The sequence below is a fragment of the Epinephelus lanceolatus genome, chromosome 2, assembly GCF_041903045.1.
Source record: "Epinephelus lanceolatus isolate andai-2023 chromosome 2, ASM4190304v1, whole genome shotgun sequence".
Classification (NCBI taxonomy): Eukaryota; Metazoa; Chordata; class Actinopteri; order Perciformes; family Serranidae; genus Epinephelus; species Epinephelus lanceolatus.
Genome location: NC_135735.1, coordinates 22,488,385 through 22,513,167, shown reverse-complemented (window position 1 = coordinate 22,513,167; position 24,783 = coordinate 22,488,385). Strand labels below are relative to the sequence as shown.

At 40.3% G+C, this 24,783-nt stretch overlaps 1 protein-coding gene across 3 annotated transcripts in view; it reads right to left on the bottom strand.

The window, feature by feature from the left end:
- syt7b (synaptotagmin VIIb) overlaps nt 1-24,783 on the bottom strand; it is a 158,536-nt gene that overhangs the window by 76,528 nt on the left and 57,225 nt on the right. For all 3 annotated transcript variants that reach the window (XM_033628611.2, XM_078175317.1, XM_078175312.1), the window contains exon 2: nt 7,158-7,261. In XM_033628611.2, coding sequence (XP_033484502.2) covers nt 7,158-7,261 — 104 coding nt within the window. The remainder of the gene's footprint in view (nt 1-7,157; nt 7,262-24,783) is intronic.

The following is a 24,783-nucleotide window of genomic DNA, read 5'->3' as shown; positions in this document are numbered from 1 at the left end:
CAGTCAAGAATACGCTATCAAGTGCAGCTCATCTATCATTAAACAGAATCATAAAATCTTGAGGAGGCTGTGGAGGAGAGGGTGGAGAAGGTACAATGTTGAGAGAGTGTGGGTGGATGTGAGAAACAGACGGGAAGATCGAGAGGACGGGGGAGTAACAGGAGTACGACGACAGAGTAGAGGGGCAAGTGAGAAACACAAAGGGACAGGATAGAGGAGGTTTGAAACAGAATCCAGCATAATGACGGCACCGTAGCTGCGTGCAAACGACTTTAAAGACGGCACATGTGATGTACTGGGGATGTGAGGAGGAGGGGGGCTGAGGGGGATTCCCAGCTCAGAGCGGTGTCGACCTGCTTCCCTCTGGAGTATTTTTCAAAACCCTGCTGTCATCATGTTTGTCACACACCTGGATGTTCAACATCGACCAGCATCACCTTCTCTTCTTCCCTGCCTGCCTGTCTGAATGCCTCTGTGGCTGTTTCTGCCTCTGCCTCTCCCTTCCCTCCTCCTCCCACTCTCCTCCCACCTCCACTCCCATAAAACAACCAATGGCATGAGACCAGTTCCAGACAGCTTCATCTCTCCTGGAACGAATGCTCTCGTATGAATCCTTTTCTTTCATGGCCAGAAATGTACCGTTCGTATTGATGTGATTCATCAGAGGAATAAGTGAACAAACACACTTCACCAACACTCTGTCCTAGAAATTACATTTATATACCACTAATTTGTTTTCAAAATTATAGTTTGTACAAAATATAATTGCTGCCTGGATTGTATTCAGTGGAAACATTTAGGCAGCAAAAGCACTTTGGCTGAGGAAAAATTGTGTTTTTTGTTTAAATGTTAATGAGTAAACCAAAGGCATAATCACCACAGGAGCTAGGGGGCCACATCTCCCCAAAATCTGAAATATCCTTCTGAGAAATGTCTATTTCCCCTCTGTGGGCGACATGCAGCCTGCTTTCATTACCAATTTGTCAAATTCCCTCACTGTGTCAGTGATTTTGGCGTCAGACACCAACGCAAAAAGGAACCTTTGGTGGCAGTATGATGTGCCACCAGGCGGTGTCAGTTTGCAACACAGCATTTACATAAAGAGACGGAAAGTCCCTGTAGGAAGGGATGGAGGGGAGGTGGACAGAATCAACAAATGCTGGACTTTCACCTGAGAGTCTGATGTTCTCTCCCTGTGTAAATGTTGAGCCAAAGCATGATGTTTTTTCTAAACTTTGCCACGTGCTTTTGTTGCACAAGGAAATAAACATAAAAAGGTGTTTTACCTACGTTGCAAATGTATTTTAAAAAAGACTGTATGCATCTACAAGCAGACACTGTACATTTCCTGTGAAATGGAAGTCTATTTTGAGGAAACACAATGCATGTAAAAAGCGTCAATTGACATGCCATCTTGGAACGTCAACAGAAGATGCAGGAGGGTACCTTGCGCGTCATATTTAGACATGAAAGTCCACTGACAAAGCAGCGATATTTGATGAGCTGGGATGAGAATGAAGCCTTTTTTTAAACACCATACCAACACATTCCTACTCCGATGTCGTCATATATCGATGTTTGGTCATTGACCTTCCATGTCCAGATACGACATGAAAGATACCCTGGGTGCGTTGGATGTTGACATCCTGGGATGCAGTGCCAAGGTCTGCCTGTTACATGCATTGCCTTCTATCAAACTACACTTCCATTTACACCGCAAATTTGCCGTTTACACACTGTCACTTTCAAAATCAACACACTACATCAGTAAAACACCGCAAATTTGCGCTTTTTTGCCTTCAACAGCTAATGCACGTGGTTGGGTTTAGGCAACAAAAGCATGTAGTTAGGTTTAGGAAAAAAGAACAGGGTTTGCTTTATAATCTTATGAGCCATGAATGCCGCTCTCCCAGGTGAAAGTTGGCGTTTGTTGGACCCATCCACCACCACTCACACTCCCACCCACCCTACTCAAACTTAGTCGCCTTAGCTTTTGTTTGTGTCCCACGGCATTTCCCCGTGACGCTGCCAAGCACCATTAAACCAGGCAAGGCAAGGCAAGGCAAGGCATGTTTATTTGTATAGCACAATTCAACACAAGGTAATTCAAAGTGCTTTACACAGACATTAAAAGCAACAAGACACAATTTAAAACAATAAAAACAGTCGATTAAAAAGGGGAATAGAAATTGAGAATGATAGTGATAATAATAAAATACAGTAACATAAAATAAAAACAGGCTCAATACATTGAACAGTCAGGATAAGAAAAGAAGTAGAATAATAAAAGGCATACATCAGTGACTGGCCACGTATCATGTCGACGTTAAAGGACGGCTTTTTCGTCAGTGCCCAAGCGCCAGATTTTGATGACTTCAGAGAGACTGGATTGACCATACATGTATGAGTCTGGATGTATTGTGAATACCACATCCTGGACATTTTCAGTGATGTATTACACATGAGGGTGTGACCAACAGAATACAGAAACGTCTTTTCAAAAAGGGAGGAAAGGGAGGAACACATTTTATGGCAGTAAGGGAGACATCTGATCCATTTTATTAAGATATATTGTTTCTGTTCTTCATCTGAAGATTGTTTTTTAATTTTATTAGAGAGTCTTAACTATAGCTTATTCTATAAAGATTTTAGGAGGGTTTGTTCATTTTAAGCCTTTTAAAACACATATTCAACCCATGTCCTTTGAGGGGGACAGCAAGACTCGCTTCTTCTCATTTTCTATACTTCAGCAAACAGGGAAAACCCCAGAGCCAGGCAGTAGAGCAGGGTGGTGAATGCTCAGAGGATGACATATCAGCTGAGAAGGAGCCTAAAGAAAACATTATTGACACCCAAGTGCCCATTTTAGATTAGAAGTGACACGTAAACTAGGGGTCTGAAGTTTTAGCTATTAAACACACACTCAAGGAAGGATAAATAGAAATTATTTACAGAGAAACATAAGCATACCCGCTATGTATCACCAGTCAGATGCACAGTACCTTTAATATTAGATCTCTTAAAAGTGAATTTAATTATATAATGTACTGTAAGGTACTGTTATACACATGTCTATGATACAGATAAAACACGGTCTCATTTGGAGCACCGCTGATGCACATGTTGAATATAAACTAGTGAGGTGCTGCTGCTGTTGACGAACATCTGGCTGGGTGTTTCAGTGTAACAGACTGGAGGATGAACCGAGTTTAACTGACTTATTTGCCTTTTGAAAACTAGGACAGAAAATTAATTAACAGCTGTTTTGAAAGTTGATTATTTATTTATTTTTTGAGCAACAATGTCAAACATGTTCTTTTCCCAGCTTCTCAAATGTGAGGTTTTGCTTCTTTTCTTTGTCTTATATGATAATAAATTTGATATCTTTGAGTTTTGGACTGTTTGTTGGACAAAATAAGCAACATGACAATGCCAACTCAGACTCAGGGAACGTTTGACATTTTACAGGCAAAACCATTCATCAAAAAATTAACCAGCAGATTATTAGATGACAAAAATAATCATTAGTTGCAGCGATATTACTGACATTTTTATATTCTCACATCTGGCACATCGCCTCTGTTCTTTACCTGTAGGTGTTTATTTGTTTAACCTTTAGGAGCGTGACACACAAAACAAACAAAAGATAATAAGGAAGATGAAAAAAACAGAGACAAGGACTATGAAGGGGAAACTACAGTGGCAGCGGAGAGACGAGAGAGGAGCGGGACAATCCTGGAAAACGAAATCAAGTGACATTCTGACAAGGACATGGAGATAACGTGACAAAAGGACGAACAAACCAGACTGTTCCATATAAAAGGAGAAGGAGGGTGACACAAAACAAAGACAGAGACATAGATAACTTGAGGGTAAACAAAGATAAGAAATGGGTTTGTTTGTCAGGTTCAGTGGGTTCTGCACTCCAAAGCAATGATAGCTATTTAGATTTTAAAGAGCACTTAACATACTTTATAAGTCTAGTAAAAAGTCATAAATGTTCCCTGGAAAATCATGTCATTTAGTTTGGCTGTTTTTCTTCTGAATAGCCGAGTTAACTCTCAGCCTGTGTATGTTTGATCAGCCGCCGAGCTGCAATCATTCCTCAAACAGAGAGACGGACAGAGATGAGAGAGGGGACAAACGGGGGGGGGGGGGGGGGGGTTTGGGCAGAGTGTAGGAAATGCCAGAGGATCAAAATGTATAGGAGGAATTACAGTTTCTCCAGGAGCTCAGAGTGATGCTCATTAGCATATGAATCATTAGCATGGCACTGGAGGCTGGAGGCGAGCAGCCATAATGCACAAAGCTCAGAGAGCACAAAGCCATGTTTACAGAGTGCACGAAGGTCTCTGATCGTGTTTGCTGTCATGGCCAAACATACAGCCTCTCTCTGGCTCCCGTCCCACACAGCACAGCAAGCGAGACAATATTATACAACAACGGCTTGTAGCAGACTAATCACAGTATACATCCAGTTCAAGGTCACAGTAGCTATGTTTCCATCCAAAAGTGATTTGAATCAATGGGAAATGCGCATTAAAACAAATACGAATCCTGTGTGTTTCCATTAAATGTACGGACTTTGGTGAAAACTACGAATTTGTGCGAGTTTTCCGCAGAACCAGAAACAAAACAAGTCTCGCATTCTTCTTCTTCTATGTTTTCTGGTGGTTGGCAACCAGCTTGTAAATGCATTACCGCCTTCCCGACCTGGAGTGTGGATGTCACCATGGAGAGAGGTGCGCTACGTCAGACTTAATTCGAACATAACTGTTTCCATCCCCCATTTTGCAAATCAACATTTTTTCGAATCAACCAAAACCCGGCTAAAGTGAGCGTATTTTAGTTTGTGCGAATCAGGGGATTTTAATTCGAATTTTGGCATTTCCATCACAATTTTCCAATGCTTCCGATACTTCTAGATGCGCATCCAGACAGGCTGGTGGAATCATGGCTATCAAAGGAAAACCTGACTGTTATAACTCAGTTATGAACTAAAACTGGGTGTGAGAAGACATTTAAAAACTAAAATGAAAATTAAAAACTAGACTTTAGAGAAAAAAAAAACATGAAACCAAGTTGAAACTTTTGCAATTTTGTAACTTATGAGGTGGCATGGGTGCATATGTTTACAGAGACTGGGGTGGCGACATGACTGTATTGTAATACCTATTCTGATCTTCTTAAATGTTTCCTCTGACAAATACCTCCCATATTACAATAACAGAAAAACTAAAACTAATCTAATAGGTTATAATATTCATCCATCTAAAGTGCTCAATTCTACCTTGACAGACGTGATCAGCTGTTTCCACTGTATTTTCATCAATGAATCCACTGATTAAAGTCTTGATTAATTAACTGATAACTAATCATTCAATTAATTATTACACAAATACAGAAAATAATTAAAAGTGCCCATTAAGTCGAATGTGACGTCTTTAAAAGTCTGTTTTTTTCTCCCGGTCAACAGTCCAAATCCCACAGATAACAATGTATAAAGCTATAACTCAAAACTAAAAAAACAATTTTTATTGGAGAGACTTATACCAGGAAGTGTTTGGCATTACTTAAATGAGGAATCAATAATGAAAACAGTCAACCAATCGATTAATCAACTAATCTTTGCAGCTCTATTTTGGTATCAAGAACAACTCAGTTATCAAATCAGCGCTAATATTAAAAAAAAGTGACTTATTTCATCTGCACAGTGGAAAGAACTTGTTTTATTTGCTAAATTTTTTGTCCAATAAAAGACGATAACTACATGAAACACTTTGACGTTAATGCACAAAAACTTGACATGAAGGAAACTAGGCTCCAAACTTTTGTTTTAAAATATTTCAGTAATTTATGTACACTTATTGAGTGTCATCAAATTCTGAATTTGGCACAAGAAGAATTCAGCCAATAAAGAAATTATATGACCAGTTGTACCGATGTCAGATCATTATTACATCATCATCATCTGCATATACTGCTGTAAATATTTTAGTGCCTGTTTACCCCGTCTTCGTCATGACCAACGTGTTGTGGTTCATAAGCCTGTTCTTATTCCCAAGATGTCAAATATCGGTACTTTATAATCAACGCCGTGTCAAATCGACACAAAAGGAAGCCTGAAGCATTTTTATGAGACACAATGGGCTGTCAACTAACTCCAATGTTAACCCATCTGCGGTATTCGTAGATGCTAAGAGCAACTGATGTAGTATAAAGAGTGAGAAAGTCCACACAAGGTGAGATGGAGGGGAGGTGCATGGATAAAGCTTTCAGCCTGGAGACAATTTTTGTCCAGTATGAAACCAAAAGCTTATGTTGTTTTAAGTTACCATTGGGCAATATACGTATGGCTTTTGTTAGAGTTGTACCGATACCGATACCAGTATCGGAAATGCCTCCGATACTGCCTAAAATGTGGTATCATTGGCGAGTACAGCCTATGACCAATCCGATACCACGCACGCTACAGGCAAACGAAAAGGAAACAGAGTGGAGTTTAAAAAGCATTCTACTGTAGCCTTTAAAATGTCTTTTTTACCAAATTGTGTGGCTGCAGTTTAACCTGTGTCTTGATCTGTGTCAACACTGGATAATAATAATAAAAAAAGTTTTATGGCATTCATTCTACTATTATGTATTTATTTCTTAATATTTTACATAGAGTTTTAGAAATTTAGACATACAACAATTCATATCCCATCCATTTTTATTTTACGCACTGGTATCGGATCAGTACTCGGTATCGGCAGATACCTAAGGTTCAGGGATCGGTATCGGGAAGGAAAAAGTGGTATTGGTACATCTTTAGTTTTTGTGCACTGATGTCACTCGTGATGTTTTTATGTCATGTTACATACTTCTTTTATCTCAAAACATGACTTTTTTTCTGAACCTTAACATAGTAGTTTTGTTGCCCTAACCTAACCATGACCATTTCACAACATTAACATCGTGTTACAATGTGTTTCAGCTCTGTGGCCTTCACATTGCTGTGAGATGCAGAGGGGGCGTGACAATTCATCACTATTTGACGAACTAGGATGGGAACTTGTTGGACCTTGATCAGTTAGGGATTCAGTTAGCACATCATTCTCTAAAACATTTTAAATATACATCAACATGAAATGTGAATAATAAGCACTGTAACTTACCAGTTTCCGTTGACACCAGGTGCAGACGCCACATAGAGCTACCAGCCAAACGGCACATACTACTGATGCGACAGACACCAGGAATACACTGAGGGACACTGAGCCTGAGAGAGAGACAGAGACATGGAGACAGAGAAGGGTGTTAGTGGATTTACACTTGCCCTGCTGAAGTCCGCTGCTGAAACTCCCTACAAGGCTATGATTGAGTTGAAGTGCTCCCTGTTTTCGAGGGAACGTATAGGTATAGTCAGGAGCATTGCCCTGTAATGTGCCTTTCTTCCTTCTCCCATTTATCTTCTTCATCTGGCGTCTGTCATCAGTAAGACACAAAGAGAAATGTAACAGGAGTGTGAGGGAAATGACAGAAAGGCACCGCAACAGCTTCATGCTCACTGCATGTATCAATAGGAGAGGCGCACATGTCAGGAAGAGATAATATCACGGGGGGCCAGAAGCCATGCAATTACCAGCTTCCGTTTTCTCTCCTCTATCTCGTAAATCCTTTGGCAACTTTGTTCTCATCTTGACAGATGAAAACTTCTCCCACAGCCTTTTATTCCTCATCTCTGTGTCTTTCAATTATTGCCTCTCAACGACGCCGTTCATTCAGTCCTCTGCCACCTTGTCTGCCAAGTAATTCAAAATGCAATGGCACGCTGGCAAAACAATGTCTGCAAACAATGAGCTCATAACTGCTACATCCTCTTCCTCAACAATGCAGGAGATTTATTTTCTGAGTCCCTCTCTACCTGAAAAATTCATCCGACTGCTCATTCTTCTCTTTATCCCTCCATTTCACTTCTCATCCCTGCCTGAGTATGTTCAGCATTTATATACTTTTTTTTCGGGCCAACAAACAGAGGAAGTGGATTAGCTAAGCCAACTTAATCATCCTTATCCACCCTCTTCCTTCACATTTTATTAACTTCCTCTCTTTGTCTCCTTCAGGTGTATTATTCACCTTTTCAGCGACGTTCTGTACGCTGCTATTCTCTGTTTACATTGTTTTTTGCAGCATCAGTCACACATAAGATCAATAAACATAACAAAAAGTTCAGAAAGCTATTTAAAGTTGAAAAATGTGGCCGTTATTCACAAACATTTCTCACGCACCTGTTATTATATGGCATTATTGTCTTGTTAACTTGGAGGCTTCCTGGTTTGTTGCATCTCGCCTCACTTTTATCTCTCCCTACTGTCAGCTTTGTAATAAAAGGTATAAAACGCCAACAACATTCAAACAGAAAAATCAGTGTTACCTTGTAAAATGCAAAAAAAAAAAAAAAAAAATCAAAAAGAATGAAAAACCTGAAAACAAGGTTACTTGAAGAAAAGTTTGAGCAGCTGGAGGCACATGACATTGGATAAATATCATTAGCAGAGGAGTTTAGAAACTGATTTCTCGTTGTTCACAGACGAATTAACTGCAAGGCCGGCTGCTACAAGCTCACACTGAATCTATCCTTGTACGTCTCCCAGAGGCTTATCCAGCTTACATTTATGCAGAGGTTTCGTACCCTTGCATTTAGCGCTGTGAATTCATCCAGTTATTAAAGTGTCAGCTTCTTTTTACCCACTAGCCTCACCCAAATTAAATTCTACTCGCCTGTTTGATAAGCTATCTGATTTTAAATGGTGAAATATTAAACATGGAAGAATATGGTGGCAATTAAGATCACGGGGTTGAATGTGTACTTGCGCTGAGTCTTTCAGTGTGGCGGCAGAGGGTTTGTTGTGGTAACATCGCTTTCAAAAGTGTCTCATTGCTTACCAGATAAGTGGTCTCAATCTTACCAGTGTTTCCTTGCCAATTTAGAGCAACACAGAGAGGAAAAACAGAAAGTTACATCTGTTGAAACAGCGAAGGAAGCTGAAAAACTCTCCAGCTGGAGGGCACACAACCAGCTGGAAAGAAGAAAAACTTTCTATTCAGGTCTTTCAGAGCTGCCAGACCTCCGTGTCTGGACACACAAGTGTAACAGTTTTTCACCTGGTGGGTGTTATCAGCAGGGGGACTTCATGATATCAGACACTAACCCACTGGAAAAGTGAATTTCTCCACCAGCCCAACTAACATGATATGTATAGTCCTAATACCAAAGTTTAACATGGCAAATCATGATAAACAATGATTAAATATGCAATAAAAAAATGTGGTTTCGTTGCTTTTGTAGTTTGTATTCTGTGATTGCCTCTTTATACAATAGTTTTCATTGTTGGGGGGGGGGATCCACCTTTGCTGCACAGGATTCAAATGGCGGACCAAGTTCAAGGGACTGATGCATGCACATACCTGCTGGACTACACAAGATAAAAGCCGGTGCATGCATCCACTTCAACAGGTGTCCAACAATACTGACTGTCTCAAAAGAGAGATGACTGGTTGCTCTGTATACACAAAGGTAGATCAAAAACTCGTGTCGGGTGCAGGATCGACAGAAAGGCAATTCAGGAATTCCAAAAAGTACAGAAATATGAGGAAGAAAATTTTAAAAAAGCCTTTATTGTAATTGCTAAATCATTGAGAGCCAACATGTTTCGACCACTGTAGGTCTTTGTCAGGGCTTCTACAACATACAACACAGGTATGGCCCCACCTATATAGTAGCAGGACACAATCAGAGGCCATTGAAATGCCATGTGATGGTGGTTTACCACTACACCACTACATTTTAATATTTCCTTTCCACGTTTTTCTACATCTTTTAAATCCAGTGCCTGGATTGTTTTCCTGTCAATACTGACTGTCTTAGTTTTTTCTTCTTCTTCCTTTTTTTTTGGTTTTAAATTAAATAATTAATTCCCTCAGTGTTAAGTTTTTTGGTGCACTTTAAAGTAGGGTTGTTGGATTATGGCAAAAATCATAATCAGAGTTTTGTTGGTCAATATTAAAATCACAATTATTTTTATTCAGATTTTGTTTTTGGCATTTTTGCCTCCATTAGATAAGTTCTGCGTGAAAGGGGAAGAGACAGAGGTGCTGACATGGAGCAAAGAGCCGGGGTATGAATCGTACCTGCAGCTGCTGTGGCAAGGACATGGCCTTTGCACACGGGGTGCCCGTTCTATCAGCCCCAATATCACGATTAGTTAACATGATTACTTATTGAGTTGTTGTTGTGTTGTTTGTAACACTTCAAATGAAGACTAAATTAAAAGAAGAAGCAATACAGCCTTCTAGTGTGAGGTGTATCTGCTTATTGACCATCATTCTGATGTTTCCTGCCATCACCTGCACCAAGTTGTAAGGACTGAGCACGCACTGTGTACAAGGCATGTGCTTTTGAATGACTTGATTACTCATTGACTTGCATTTATGCATCATGCATTTATTAAAGTTTATGCATAGAAACGTTTTGACTCTGCGCATAAAATAAATGTGCACGCAAACTCACCATTGGATTCACATATCAACCAATCCTAGGGTAAAATTTTGAAAAATCAGAACTGGCAAATTCGCCACTGAGAGTCAGCTGCACACTCTTGTTTGCCAGTTGAGGCAGCTTCTTTTCTGAAATACTTATAACTCAATGGGACTAGAGTTCAGCACCGTGGACAGCATCCATCCCCACTGGCCCTCCACCCGCAGGCTAAAGTGAAGTCTGTGCAGCTGGTGAACAGACTGGGCAGAGCTACAAACGGAGCTCAGGACCATCTTTGCTGTCCTTTTTTGTTATTTTGGTGTTACTGTAAACACTAAAAAAATCAAGTCAACTGGACAAATGTCTGGTTCCCGAATCTATATCTCCCAGTAATGCCTGCTTTGTATCCTCTTGACACAAAAATGATTGCACGTATGTTTTTTTAGGAGCATCTTTCCCGTGAGATAGAGGGCCAACAACCTTGGTATAAATCTGAATACATGTTTGCAGATTCCTATTTACATTCACAAATAACACATACAAATTGATTTACAGTTTCACAACTCTCCACACACATACTGCCACAGTACTCCCCCATACCTACAATAAAACCTCGTTTAGAGTCTCGTCCTTTGTCTTTTGATTAACAATGCGGGCTGAATGTTGCTTTGTGGTTCAGGCTGTAATGGTTGGATGCAACACTCGTATTATCTCAGCTGCTGCGCCCCAGTAGCAATCTGTATTATCTCTTTTACCCTCACTTGAGAACAAGATCTTTGCCAAGGAGTGAGCTCATATCCTCCAAAATCCACTACCCGCTGTGACCTCTCTCACAAAATGACCCACTGAGCATCTGTTGCAGTAACTGGCTTCATTAAAATGTAATAATCCTTGTTGGGAAGTTTATATTCTACTGGGAACGATGGATCAGTGGTAATGATGTCCAGTCTGACCCCATTTTAAAGCTGCTATTGCTACCTTAAAAAGAGTGACATATTACACTGTGCCTGTTTCTTAAATAGCTTTGACTGTGAGGTGTACAAAACAGTAAATAACACTAAATAATTTACAGGAAGACTCTAAGTAATCTAAAATTGTTTTAAATGACGTTACATTTTAAAGACAGTCTGAGTTTCTAAAGTACTTTTAAGGTCATTAGAAAAAGTGCAATTAGTGGGTTTCCATACTATATTAAAGAAAAGCCATCAGTGAATTTGCAGTGAACTAATTATACATTATGCTAGAAAATTATGACCAAATTCACAGAGATAGATGGCAGAGGTCCACATCAGTGGAAGCAGCAACTGGACACGTTAACGTTAACAATTTATGACAGGGTGAGGAGCTCAGTGAACCAAGAGGACCTCTGTGTCGAGCAACTGCTCTTCCACTTTGAGATGAGCCAGCCGAGGTGGTTCGGCCATCTGGGGAAGAATACCTCTGTTTGCAGTTGTGGCCACAACTTGCTTAGGTCCAGACCTTTAAATCCACTTGACAATTCTGTCTGATATCAAGCGAGCCACAGCTGACTGGAGGGAGACCACAGGACAGGACATGATGGACATCTCCCATCTGTCTGCAGGAAGCTGCTCATTGGCTAGCCCAGTTGATTTGGAGCTAAATAGGATGTAATCTAGATGAATTAAGCAGCTGATTACTGGCATTAGGAAATGTTATCTTCTTCAGTGGATGGAGTTTGCTCAGTCATTATGGAGATGGATATGTTGAGATGCAAGTTTAGTGGCTGTTATGATTTAGCACTTTTGCAACCTCATCCACTTGAACAAAAGTTCATGAAAAGCTGTGTTAGTTTGTCTCCTTAGCTGTGTGCAACAGCTAAGTTCAGCCCAATGCGAAGCCCTCCTGGCTACCTGCACATACTGTAGTGCAAGGTGGTTGCTATGCAAAGTACTAACTCCTTACCTTTCCTTTTAATCATGGATTACTTCATCGTTTTACTTATTTCAGTTATTTATATTAATGTGTATGTTATTATTTATCGTGCAACCACTAAAAAATTGTCCAGAGTCATTTGGATGATCTTTGAAACCACCCGTAAGCTTGCACTTTTTGTTAGGTGGGGGTGTGTTGCTGGCTGTGTCAAGGGATGTTGCTGCACTCTCAGAGTTTCGATCATCAATAGTTTATTTTCCAGTTCGTTGACCTCATTTTTACACATCTCTGCATGACGTCTTTTAGGTTTAGCAGATTTTTCCACTGCAAATATGCGCTCCTCCAAAGTCAGGCCACCACAGCAATCAAAGTCAACCTTAAATATATCCATACTGTAGCAGTTAGTTAGCCATCCAATTAGTTTGTTACCAGTTTCTATAGTAACCAGGTTACATGTAGTGATACAGAATTGTGTAAAGGAATCAGAGATAATTGCCATTATATATGTTTATTATATCACGACTAACAACCAGCTTGATTATACCCATCCATTTTATAAGTTGGTGTTGGTTTAAAAGTTATAAACTCATATGTTGATGAGGACTGTGTGATATGAATAAAAGCTCAAAATAAAGTTAGTAGGTGGATTTTGAGTTGTGTCTTGAGTCAAAAATGAGTGCTTATCCAAAGTAATCTTTTAAACACAGCTTAAAAAACCTTACTTATGTTCCAAAAATGCTTGTTTTTATGTAAGAAAGCTAAAAACATGTCTGTATACTGAATCAGTTCTGAGCTCCATGGCAATAATAGATAAAGATAAGCCTTTGTTGATCACCAGAGAGGAATATTCAGGTGTGACAGCTGTCTTATTGAAAAAATAAATGAATAAATAAAATCATGGCATGCTCTTTAACCTGTCCTTAAAGAGTCGCTACATGCTCTGCTGATGTAATGATGTAACACCAGGTCATGGAAGGTCCAATAAATGTGGATTAATTTCAGACTCAGCACCTACTGTGCTGTGTTTGGTATCATACTGGGTACCTCACACGGCTCCAAGTGTAAACAACTGACCGCTTATACCACTTACACTCTCTTTCTTTTTCCCTCTATGTCATGTATTTTGGAGTAACAGCATATAGTTTGAAATCATTCTGTAATTAATCACTAAATATAATGCACAGACTGTTTCATATTTTATTAAAGGCAGAGGTGTAGTCCTGTTCGCCATATTCTCCTATAATTCTTGTCTAACAGCTTCCTATGTACACCCTCTCTGCAAACACACCATTATTTTCACTCGTGGTAATTACATAATTTGTAACACAATTGATTAAAACTGCTTATCAAAAAACAGCATTCATAAAACTGCTTTTGTCTTTCTCCTCCACATGCAGCCCCCTCTTTCATGCTCAGTCCCACACATATCATTCAAAATTTTGCAGCACTTTAGAACAAATGATTGATGACAGTTGAGTACTATTAGGTGACAGGGGGGTATTTAGGCAGGTTTTGTAGCTAAGAGAGCAAATGATCTTGTTAAGGAAACTGAGACTGGTAATGTATATTTTATCTTCAGCTACTGAGCACAAGCTAAGTTTTAGACACTATTATCTGTTATTGTGGCACATGTCACATTAAAGTGAAAACTATTCTATCGCTGACTTCCCTCCAGTTTGATAACATTGTCAGAATGTGCCTGTGAGCTTCACTGACAACAGTTCATCTAACATTACTCTCAGTCCCCATCTTCTTCCACCAATGTAAGGTAGCCTGACCATATTGCCTAATAATAGGCTCTATATATCTATTCTGGGGAAACATGGCGGGACAAGTACGGAAGTTAAGGTGCCGAAAGTCCAAGTATAGGCGTTGCAATGCATGCAATAGCCAGAATTTGGCACGGCGTCCCAGAATGTGTTGCAATATGAGAATAGAAGAAGTGGGTGCCATACTGTTTCCTGTATTTTAACTGGAATTAACACTCAGCGGTTGTATGCCCCCGCGCACCAGTGAAGTTTTTCTTACAGTTTACATCCATGCACAGTTTCAAGTTGGGCACCCAAGACCAGTGTCACCACTTAAGTATCTGACCAAATGTGTTTCCTCCTGTTCCTGAGGTACGACGTTGAATAATGGCCAGAAAAGTGTTTTATGCAGAATATTAAGATGTTACAGTGAAGCTGACCTTTGACCTCTTGGATAGAAAATGCCATCACTTCATTATTTTAACATACTGTATAAGACATTTGTATATTTTGTCATAATTACCATATGAATTCCGAGTTATGGCCAAAAGCATATTTTGTGAGGTCACACTGGCCTTGACCTTTGAGCACAAAATTCTAATAAGTTTACTCTCCTGTCAGTGGACATTTCTGTCGGATTTAAAGAAATTCCCTCAAGCTGTTCTTGAGCTATCATGTTCACAAGAATGACACAGATGAGGTCACATAGACCTTGACCTTTGACTTTTGACCACTGAACTCCAATCGGTTCATCGTTAAGCCCCAGGTCATCCTTTGTGCCAAATTTGAAGAAATTCCCTCAAGCTGTTCTTGAGATATCATGTTCATGAGAATGACATGGATGCAAGGTCATGGCAACCTTGACCTATGACCCTTTACCACCAAAATCTGGTTTAGTTCAGTACACATTGATTCCATTGTGAACAGTTGTGGACGGTACCAATAAAACAGTCCCATACCATCCTCATTTTTATTACCCTTCTGTTGAAGCGCACTGACCTGATACTACAGGGTGAAGCTAGAGACACTGCAGTTCATTGATTGGTCACATCACTCCTGCTTAGGTGTGACTTGTGGTTGGTTTTAAAGGTTATGAATGACTGACATATGCATTAGGGAAACATATAGCCTACAGAGCACAACTAAAAATGAAGGACTTGATGTACAACTCTTTCTAAAGTACCTCACAAAGCCAATCACTTATAACTCAACTCTAAGACACAACTTCTACATTCAGTTGACAGTTAAATAGACTTTAATGTCCTCTACCTGGCTTAATGATCTGCAAATAACACCGGTGGCTAACTTCTCAGTGCTTAGACGTCTCCGGTAAGGTAGCTACAAGCTAATCCACCAGAGGGTCTTTAGTCCTCTAGTGGCCAAAAATTAATGAAGGTGGTTTTGACTCCTAAAGTGGATGTAATTTGATTTGAAGTTAAACATTGTTAAGAGCAGATGTGAGAGAGAGTGGCTGCACTGTCCTTTGGAGCCATAGCACGCCACACTGATTTTCTACTTCAAACTGAACCTAGATGACCCCCACAACAAATGCCAGAAGAGATTCTGGCATTCAAGCAGAAGTTATAAAGAATGGTGGAGAAGTAAAAATTTGGACCTCTAAATTCCCAGACTTTACTCTTTGATCCTCCTAGACTGGATCTATTCTACTTGAGTAAAACACCTCATAAAAGAGAGAGCAAGGACACCAGATTAAAAGACTAAAGTTGTGATTATTTACATACAGCTGTAGTCTAGTTTGCTGCTTTATAGAATAATGTGCTGCTCTCAATTTCATGCAGTGTTTTGTACACTATTCTCTGCTGAGTGTTTGGTCTGAAACCATCCTTAGTGAGCTTTAGAGGTGATGGTAGGCGTTCCTTTGAACTTTAAACAGGCTCCTCTGGCTATCTGTTTCCCACTGCTTCAAGTCTTTATGCTGAGCTGCATACTTAAAGGGATACTTTGCTGATTTTTGGTCAGCTTTGTATCATAACAGTGTGGGCAGTATGTGTCAATGAACTGTAGTAAACTTACCTCCATATTACCAGCACCCAGATCTCCCTGCTCACATCTCAGCTCAAAGAGATCTTTGCTAGCTCTAGGGCTGGTGCTTGAAGTACAGATTGTACTTGTGCATTTTCATATGCCCACCACCACGGACACAAAAAGTATAGGAGACCTTCCTAGCAGTGAAATACTTTTTTAACAGGCAAAAATGACAAAAGTTAAGAAAAAGTGTATTTGCCGACTACTCCTTTCAAAGTTGCTTGATGTTATATTGATGCAGGTTTGTTCCGAGGTCCCTGCAGTTAACTTCCTGATTACAGTGTTAGTATTAGAGATGAAAAGGTCAGCCAAAATTATGAAAACAAGACCAACTGTCTAACTATCCTTAAAGGCTCACCTTCTCTCTCAAACACCTCCCCGCTCGTCCTTCCTAATTCAGTCCATGCTCTCTCCCCTCATGGGCACCAGTATCTCTCTCTGTTTAATGTGGCCCTTACTCTCTCCGAGTCTCCTCTCCTTCACCTGCTGTGCTTATCTGTTTGTGCTCTGTTCACTCAGCCCCTGGTGTTAGCGACTGGCACGACACAGAGAATAAGCGCTATTAGTCACTGGAGACCTCCGGAGGAGCATCTCTTGCCGTAGGTCAGAACAACATGGAGAGGGCCGCCACCACGGGAGGTGACCCTTGATTGGCACAACAGACGTACTGCCAGCAGAGTGGCGACCAGTGGGAGGAACATGGGCATCCAATTATACAGAAAACCAAAGGGGAATGAAAGAGAGGAGAGCATGTCTCTGTTTAAAAGACTACGGCTGTATCAAAGCTCAGCATTGCTTCAAGTGTCTCTGCTTTTTCAGGCTGCTTGCTGTATGGGTTGAGCCACTAAGAATAAATGGTTCTACTCTGAAGATTACATTATTTACTCCTTGTGAAGTATCAGTGGCAGGAGGGAGGAGGAGGGAGGAAGCTGTGAGAAATTTGGCAGGTAGAGTAGACAGCCGGATCAATCTTGAAATCCCAGCAGGTGTGTGTTTGTCTCACATGTAACCACCTGACTGGCTGCCTAGTTGGCTGGAGTTCAGTTCTGCTGAACCTTGCTGTCAAAGGTAGAGGGCTGATTAGTCAGTGAGCATTTATTTACGTCATTTAATCATGACAAATGTTGTTTATCTGTGAAATTATTCATTCCAACTACATTTTATCAAACAGAATAAAGTGACTCCTTTATTTGATTCCATTTTGTGTTCAACCGATTGCACAGATCTGCTCTTTGGCTCTACCTCCACTTATACATCCCTGACCTCCCTCGAGACGTCTTGTTCCCAGCAACTCTTGCTCCAAATTTTTGTCCAAAAGCATTGGTTGCCTGGGGGCAATCTCATTCTTTCCACTGCTTACCCCCAAAATACAGCCTGAAGCATAACATTTTTACCAGACAGAGAAAAAATCAGTTTGTCTTTGATAATCAAAATAAATGCTTTAGTCAGGATATTTAACTTGTCTGAGATGGGTGTCATATCGAGGCCTCGGGGTTTTACACTATACGCTGGTGAATCTACACATTGGGAAGTGTGGGTACAATTTATGGATACTCACTGCTCACAGACCAAATACATGGCAACCTTAAAATTAATTTGCTGCAGGTCAGTGGCTGTACTGCAGCCAGACTGTGGTCGGGAACTGTGGCTAAGGCACAGTGCCGATGTTTCTGTATCTGCACGGCAGAACAGCAGCTCACTGACCTTTATTACATGTTAGAGGTTCCTGCAGTTTCATCACCTCTGTACCCAACCAGGTCACACGTAGCCTCATTACTTTTCATGTTTTCGACTCATAAACCTTGACTGTGAAGGCTCATGCACACCTTAAATTTCTTGGAGACGGGTGTTTAGAAGGTAATGTCCATATGCACGCTGTCCTTTAACTTGCAATAAACTTCATTTAGAAAAATGTTTCGCTCCTTAGACCTTGCTTAGGTAAAGCAGGCACATAAACCAAAACCAAACTGCAAAACATGGCACATTTATTCCTGCATAAAAAACATGACCTCACTGTTTTCTGATCTGCTCCAAAACCAAAAGACAGAATATCCTGAATAAAGTGAACTGATTGTAAACAACTCCTATATCAATCAGGTACAACACCTTAAGTAAACCTGACTGATGCAGTTCAAACCAACAATTGTCTGTTTGCCTGTTTGTTTCGGTTTATTTACGCTGGTGTGAAATCGTTTATTCTCTAGTGATCATCAAACAACTGGACAGAGACCACTAAAAAGATAGCCCTCTGTTTGTGATTCGAAAACAAAGTGGGCCAACTGCAGGAATTCACAACAGTACATATGTGATATTGAGTGTATTTCTAAGAACTACACTGGTAATTTATATAGTGTAGGTGTCACTGTAGTATTTGGGAGGCCTTATGTGAAATGTTAGACAACTAATTTCCTGCATTCTGGTGATTAATGCACCCATTTGTGCATTTTCTGCATCAACTTATGGAGTAAATGTCTTTAATTTTGTCAAAGTAAAAGTGCCCAGCTACTTTCATGTTTCAACTGGGCTGTCACATGCACATGTTCTACATATTGGAGGGGATGCCCTCCTGAAATCTACACCTATGGTTAATTTCTTCTGGGGATTGTGAACTGTCAAGAAAGTAGCCGTTTCAGCAGCGCAGCCTCTATTTTTGCAGTATAAATTGGTACCAAAGGTAACACACATGCACGTCAACACGTGAGTGCAGAGACTTCTCCAGTACATCAGACAGTGGAAAGGTGTTAAAACAGAGGTGTGTTGTGTCTGTGTCCCACTCTGCCAGTAGTTTGGCAGAAACTTGTGTTACAGTCTTAAATAATAAAGCTCATGACCAATTATTTCTTGAGTTTTGTGACACCAGAGAAGCCAAAGGAGAGGCTCACACCTTCTTAAAGTTTGTCTCACACGATCAGGTGCCCATGTAGACTCTTAAACAGGCTTTGCTTGCTGTAATCATTCCTTCTGTCACCAGCTATTATAGGATCCCTTCCTGGTGCACTATTAATGTAAGTGATGGGAGACAAAATCCACAGTCCTCCTTGTTTTGTGCAACTCTGTTGAAAAGTTTATCTGAAGTTAATAGTTCAGCAGTCTGAGTTAATCAAATCCAGTGGGCTTCTGCCAAAGTCTTTTTAGTATACAGTTCCGTCTTTGTGTTCCCCTGTCGAGCTGCAGTGGAAGAATAGTAATGAAAAGAGGGGATGTTGTACTAAAGAGACTGTAACTTTAGAAAATTAATTAATATTAATGAGTCTATCTCAGACTGCTGAAGCCTCGTGTTATCTTCTAACAAAAGTTAGAATGTAATTTTGGTCAAAACAAGCACTGTGAACTTATGTCCGTTATGAAATCTTTTAGAATGGGATCTCTTAATGTCGACAATGAACAGGAGGAATGATTACAGAAGGCAAAACCTGTTTCAGTGAACGCATGGACGTATTGGTGTCAGATTGAAAAATGACTGACGTGATTTAAAGCCAAACCACAAGCTTTCCCCAAACCTTACTAAGTCAAATTGTGCCCAAACCCAACAAATGGACCCTATTACCCATGTTTTTGTGTCTGAGTAACTAATGGGAATAACAACTGGTCAAGAATGGCGCAAGCTGGCAGCTACGCAACAGACTGCAACGTAATCACTCAGGGCAATTGAACACCCTCAATGTACATCCACAAAAAGTGCTTGTTTTTGCCACTGACAGGCTCAGATTATGATTCTAAGTGTCTACAAATTTATGGAGCAGATCCCTACAGAGACAGACCTTTTTGTTAAAAAGTAAGAGCCTTTTTGTTTAACCAGCAACAGCCCTGAAATTGCCATCACCAAACCCACTATAGTCCATTGAAATAAATGGTAATTTTAGTGTGTATAGGGCCAGAATATTTTCACATCTAAATGGCTAATTAATGATTTATTTCAACCAAACCAGAGCTGGCAATTGTTGGAACAGTGTAAAGATGAAACAAGACAGTTAAAATTACTGTTTATTTAAATGAAGTCTTGTGGGTTTGGCAGTAGTGATTCTGTTTGCTTCTTACTAGTTCTGGAGGGGTCCTTTCCATAATGTTTTAAGACAGTGAGAATGATGATGTGAGCCTGTCAGTGGCAAAAACAAGCACTTTTTGTGGACTTACATTGACCGTGCGAACGTGCTCCATTGCATTGCAGCCTGTTGCTATACTGCCGGCTGAAGCAGTCTTGCTCAATACTGGAACAATTTCAAACTGACATTAATCACTTAGGCTGCTTTCACACCTCTTCTGTTTGGCTCAGTTCAGCTGAACTCAAGTTTGTTTGCCCCCTAAGTGCGGTTTGTTTGGGCAAGTGTGAACATAGCAATTGCACTAGGATGCACACCAAAACATCCAGACCGAGACCTTCTTAAAGAGGTGGTCTTGGTCCGGTTACAACGGTTAATTTGTGGTGGAAACGTTTTCTGACCTTAATCCGAACCAACTGCACTGAACTGAACCAATTGTTTGGGTTAAACATGAGCATGTTACAGTCCTGGAAGATTATTAATGTGCGCCTCCTCCTGTACTGCCTTAATATGCACATTCAGCACATCCAATGCATCAAAACATTGTTTTCTAGTTGGAGCTGCGCCTCGTTTTCAAACTGCATGGTTTGACTAAAATGAACAGTGACAGCAATATAGTCCACGATGACCAGCGCTAAAATCAACCTGCGTAGTTGTCCCTCCATTGTGACATTAGAAAGTGTCACATTTATCTTGCAAGTGTACTCTTCTTCAATGTTTTGTTTACTTCCTGGACTTTTCCCGCATGGAAATTCTGACCAATCAAGAGCAGCTTTCTTGCACAAGACATTTTATCTGGTCCGCTTGTAAATGCTGCCGTGAGAACATGAACCAACTCTAGGCAATTATGCAACTTTGTAACAAAATTAGTCCCTGATTCAGCCCAAAGCAAGACAACTCTAGGTCTGAAAGCACCCTTAGGCCCAAAAACATGGGAAAGTAGGGTCCAGGTTGAAAAAATACAGAAGTTACACTTAAATCGTAGCATTGTCACATCATAAAACTGATTAATTTTTCATCAGTGATTGGTGATGCTTTTGGGAGGAACTGAAAAATGGAGTCTTGCCAATCCAGGTGACAGATCAGAGAGCGCTTCTACGTGTTTGTATAGAGGGCACAGATGAATAATGTGTTTTGTCGTTTCATTTGCAGGATGCTTATAAGTCAGACAGACCAGAACTAAAATGTGTTAGAGGTATAGAAAGTGACAACAATGTGGGTTGACTGTAAAATCTTTAGCTGTGAATGCGTAGTGGAGGAACAGCTCATCACGGTGCAACATGGCTAATGGGTGCTATACACTGCACTTCCAGTTGAAAAACAGGATTGCACTGAGCTATTTTTCAAGTTTGTGAATGAGACATAAATTAGACAAATCCCACGTGCATTCATATTGTTCACTGTAAATTCAGTTTTCCCTCCCACCTGCTATTTGTTTCCCCTCTCTCACAGGAAACCTCACATCTCCTTTTCACATCATTCCCTAACGCATGCCAGCTGACTTCATTACACTCCTGCCAAACCATCACTGTGACTCTGCAACCCTGCAACTCATTCAACTGAAACGTCAAAAGCATTCGCTCTGTTGCCTGCTTCTTAACCAAGCCAAGCCCCACAGGGGATGGGCATCAACAACACTGGCGACTTTCCAGTTTACACAGTATTTTTTTCCCCTTTTAAATAAACAACGTGCGAGTCTATCAAGAGAGATGTGTGACTACTGCTGGGATCAAACAAAGAGGGAAACCTTGGGCAAAACAAACACTCATACGTTTTCCTGTCGATCGCTACAGTGACTAAACACAGAGCGCCATGTGTTTTGTTCCAGCACATGTGAAGTGCAGCAAACAGGCTGTTGTTTGTCGTCTCAGAGGGCGGCAACACCACAGACCCGTGACAGACTCATAACCTAATACTCTTGACTGGCAGGTGTGTTTATCCAGGCAAAACATCTTAACAGTCTGCAGGCAGAGCCATCAAAGTGCGTTTCTGTAAGAACTGTGATCTGTTGTCCGTAATGAGGAGGACCCAGAGGTTTGCTGTGTGCGACAAGGCAGGCTATGGGTGAATGGACACCGCTGAAGAGTCATTATGACTCACACAGAGATGCTGAAGAGGAGCAGAGAAAGATGGCTTCCTGTGGAGAGGCTAATAACTCTCATAAAGTGGCGGAGGACTGTATGAAAGACAAATAGAATTGTTTGTCTGCCTGAAACGCTGAGTGAAAACAGATACAGTATCAGCACGGTGAGGACAAGTGAGCTTTAAAATCAAACTCTATTATCAGAGCTTCATTATTATTTACCTATTGATCAAGTTTCACACAATGTCATCTGAGACATGACACTGCAATTCCTCATATGCTGTGATCTAATAATGTGCTATAATGCAGTTTAATTGTGGTGATAATCTGTGTTTCTTATGGTCAACAAATCTCATAAAAACAGATTGATCCTACCAATAATTATTGTATCTGAGTAACCAAAGCCTGATGTGTCTCACTCCTCTGTGCCACAGACCTCCATTGTCGTCCATTAAAAATACATCAGTGAGCCACACAGTTGCACCGGTTGACATGTTCCTTAATTACAACGAACACAGCTGCTGTTGTTCATTTTGAGTCGATCACATACATCGTTCTGCCCAGTAAATAACATCAAGCACACCAAATCTGCAGCTGAAAATACTACCCAACAAATTCACTGTTTTTCCTGTTTGTTTAAAACTAATAGTGCCCAGCTGTTTTAGGAAATTCTTTATGAAACTGTTTACTGATGACCCATTTATGTCTTCAGTAGGAATGTATGGGCGTGGAGCTGACAGGGTAGGGAAGTAGAAAAGTGTTAGTAGACTGACTAACTTACTCATGCCAGCCTTAATGAATGCTGAACAAAAAATTAAATGCAACACATTTGTTTTTGCTCCCATTTGTCACAGGTTTGAGTTAAGACTTCATGCATACAAATGACTCCTCTAAAATTTTGGTTGCAACTTTGTTGAAATCCATATTAGTGATACCAAGATAATCCATCCACCTGACAGGTGTGGCAGATCAAGATGCTGATTGCTACACAGGTGTGCCGTGAGATGGTTACAGTAAAAGGTCACTCTGAAATGTGCGGTTTGACCACAACACAATGCCACGGATGTCAAGAGTTTTGAGGGAGCATGCCATATCAGCATGCTGATTGAAGGAATGTCCACCAGAGCAGCTGCCCGTTAACTAAATGTTCATTTCACTACCATTAACTGTCTCCAGTGTCATTTCTATGAATTTGGCACTACATCCAACTGCACCACACCAGCTCAGGACCTCTACATCCAGCGTCTTCATCAGCAAGATCGTCTGAGACCATCAGTTCAAACAGCTGATGGAACAACTGTTTGCAAAACCCAAGACTTTCTGCACACACCATCAGAAACTGTCTCAGGGAAGCTCATCTGCATGCTCGTCATCCTCACCAGGGTGTTGACCTGAGAGCATTTTGTTGTTGTGACCAACTTGAGTGGGCAACTGCTTACCTTCCAGTTCCTGCCACTACCCAGCAATGTCACACAACCATTGAAGAGGAGTGGACCAGCGTTCCAAAGGCCACAATCACCAACCTGATCAATCACCTGAGATTGAAATGTGTCGCACTGCAAATGGTGGTCACACCACAGACTGACTAATTCTTTGGACTAGCTATGACCCAAAAAATGCACAAGTCATGTGAAATTCTAATAAATGCCTTTTTTTCAAGATAAAGCTGCGCCTTTTAGAGTGGCCTTTTGTTGTGCCCATCCTGAGGCACACCTGTGTCGTAATGATGCCGTTGAATCAGCATCTTGATATGCCACACCTGTCAGGTGGATGGATTTTCTTGGAAAAGGAGAACTGCTCACTAACACAGATTTTAACAAATCTGCACCCAAAATTTAGAGACATATATCTATTGAGTGCATAAAAAAGATCTTTAACTTAGCCTGTGAAAATGATGGAGTAAACAAAGTGTTGAGTTTTAATTTATATTTAGTGTAACTATACAAACAGTTAATTATAATATGTGTGTGTTTGGTTTTTGTTTGTTTGTGCCCCCAAATCAAAAAACTATCATTTTACTTTTCGATCAGCAGGTGGCCACCAAACACAGTGAGGAGAGAGGAAACAAAGTACACTCAACTATGAATATGATAAAAACAAAAAACTGGATGAAATATTAAAAGCAATAATAATTATACATTCTTTAAAAGTGCTGTTTCAGTCACACAACACTATTTGAATCACAATAAAAATGAAACTATACAGCTAAATTAAGTTAAATATCATTCTAAACAAAATTATTTGAAACAGTATGTTTAAAGGTTGGAGCTTATCGCATGTTTTCCCTCAGCACATTTATTACAATAAATTCTGTGAAGAAATATTGATGAATATTATTAAGGTAACAACTTTTTCTTTTGGGTATAGCACAGTCAGTATTTTAAACATGAACAACTTGTCTCCAAAGAAATTATTTAAAACTAATTACATAACCATGTCTCTAATCTGTGATAT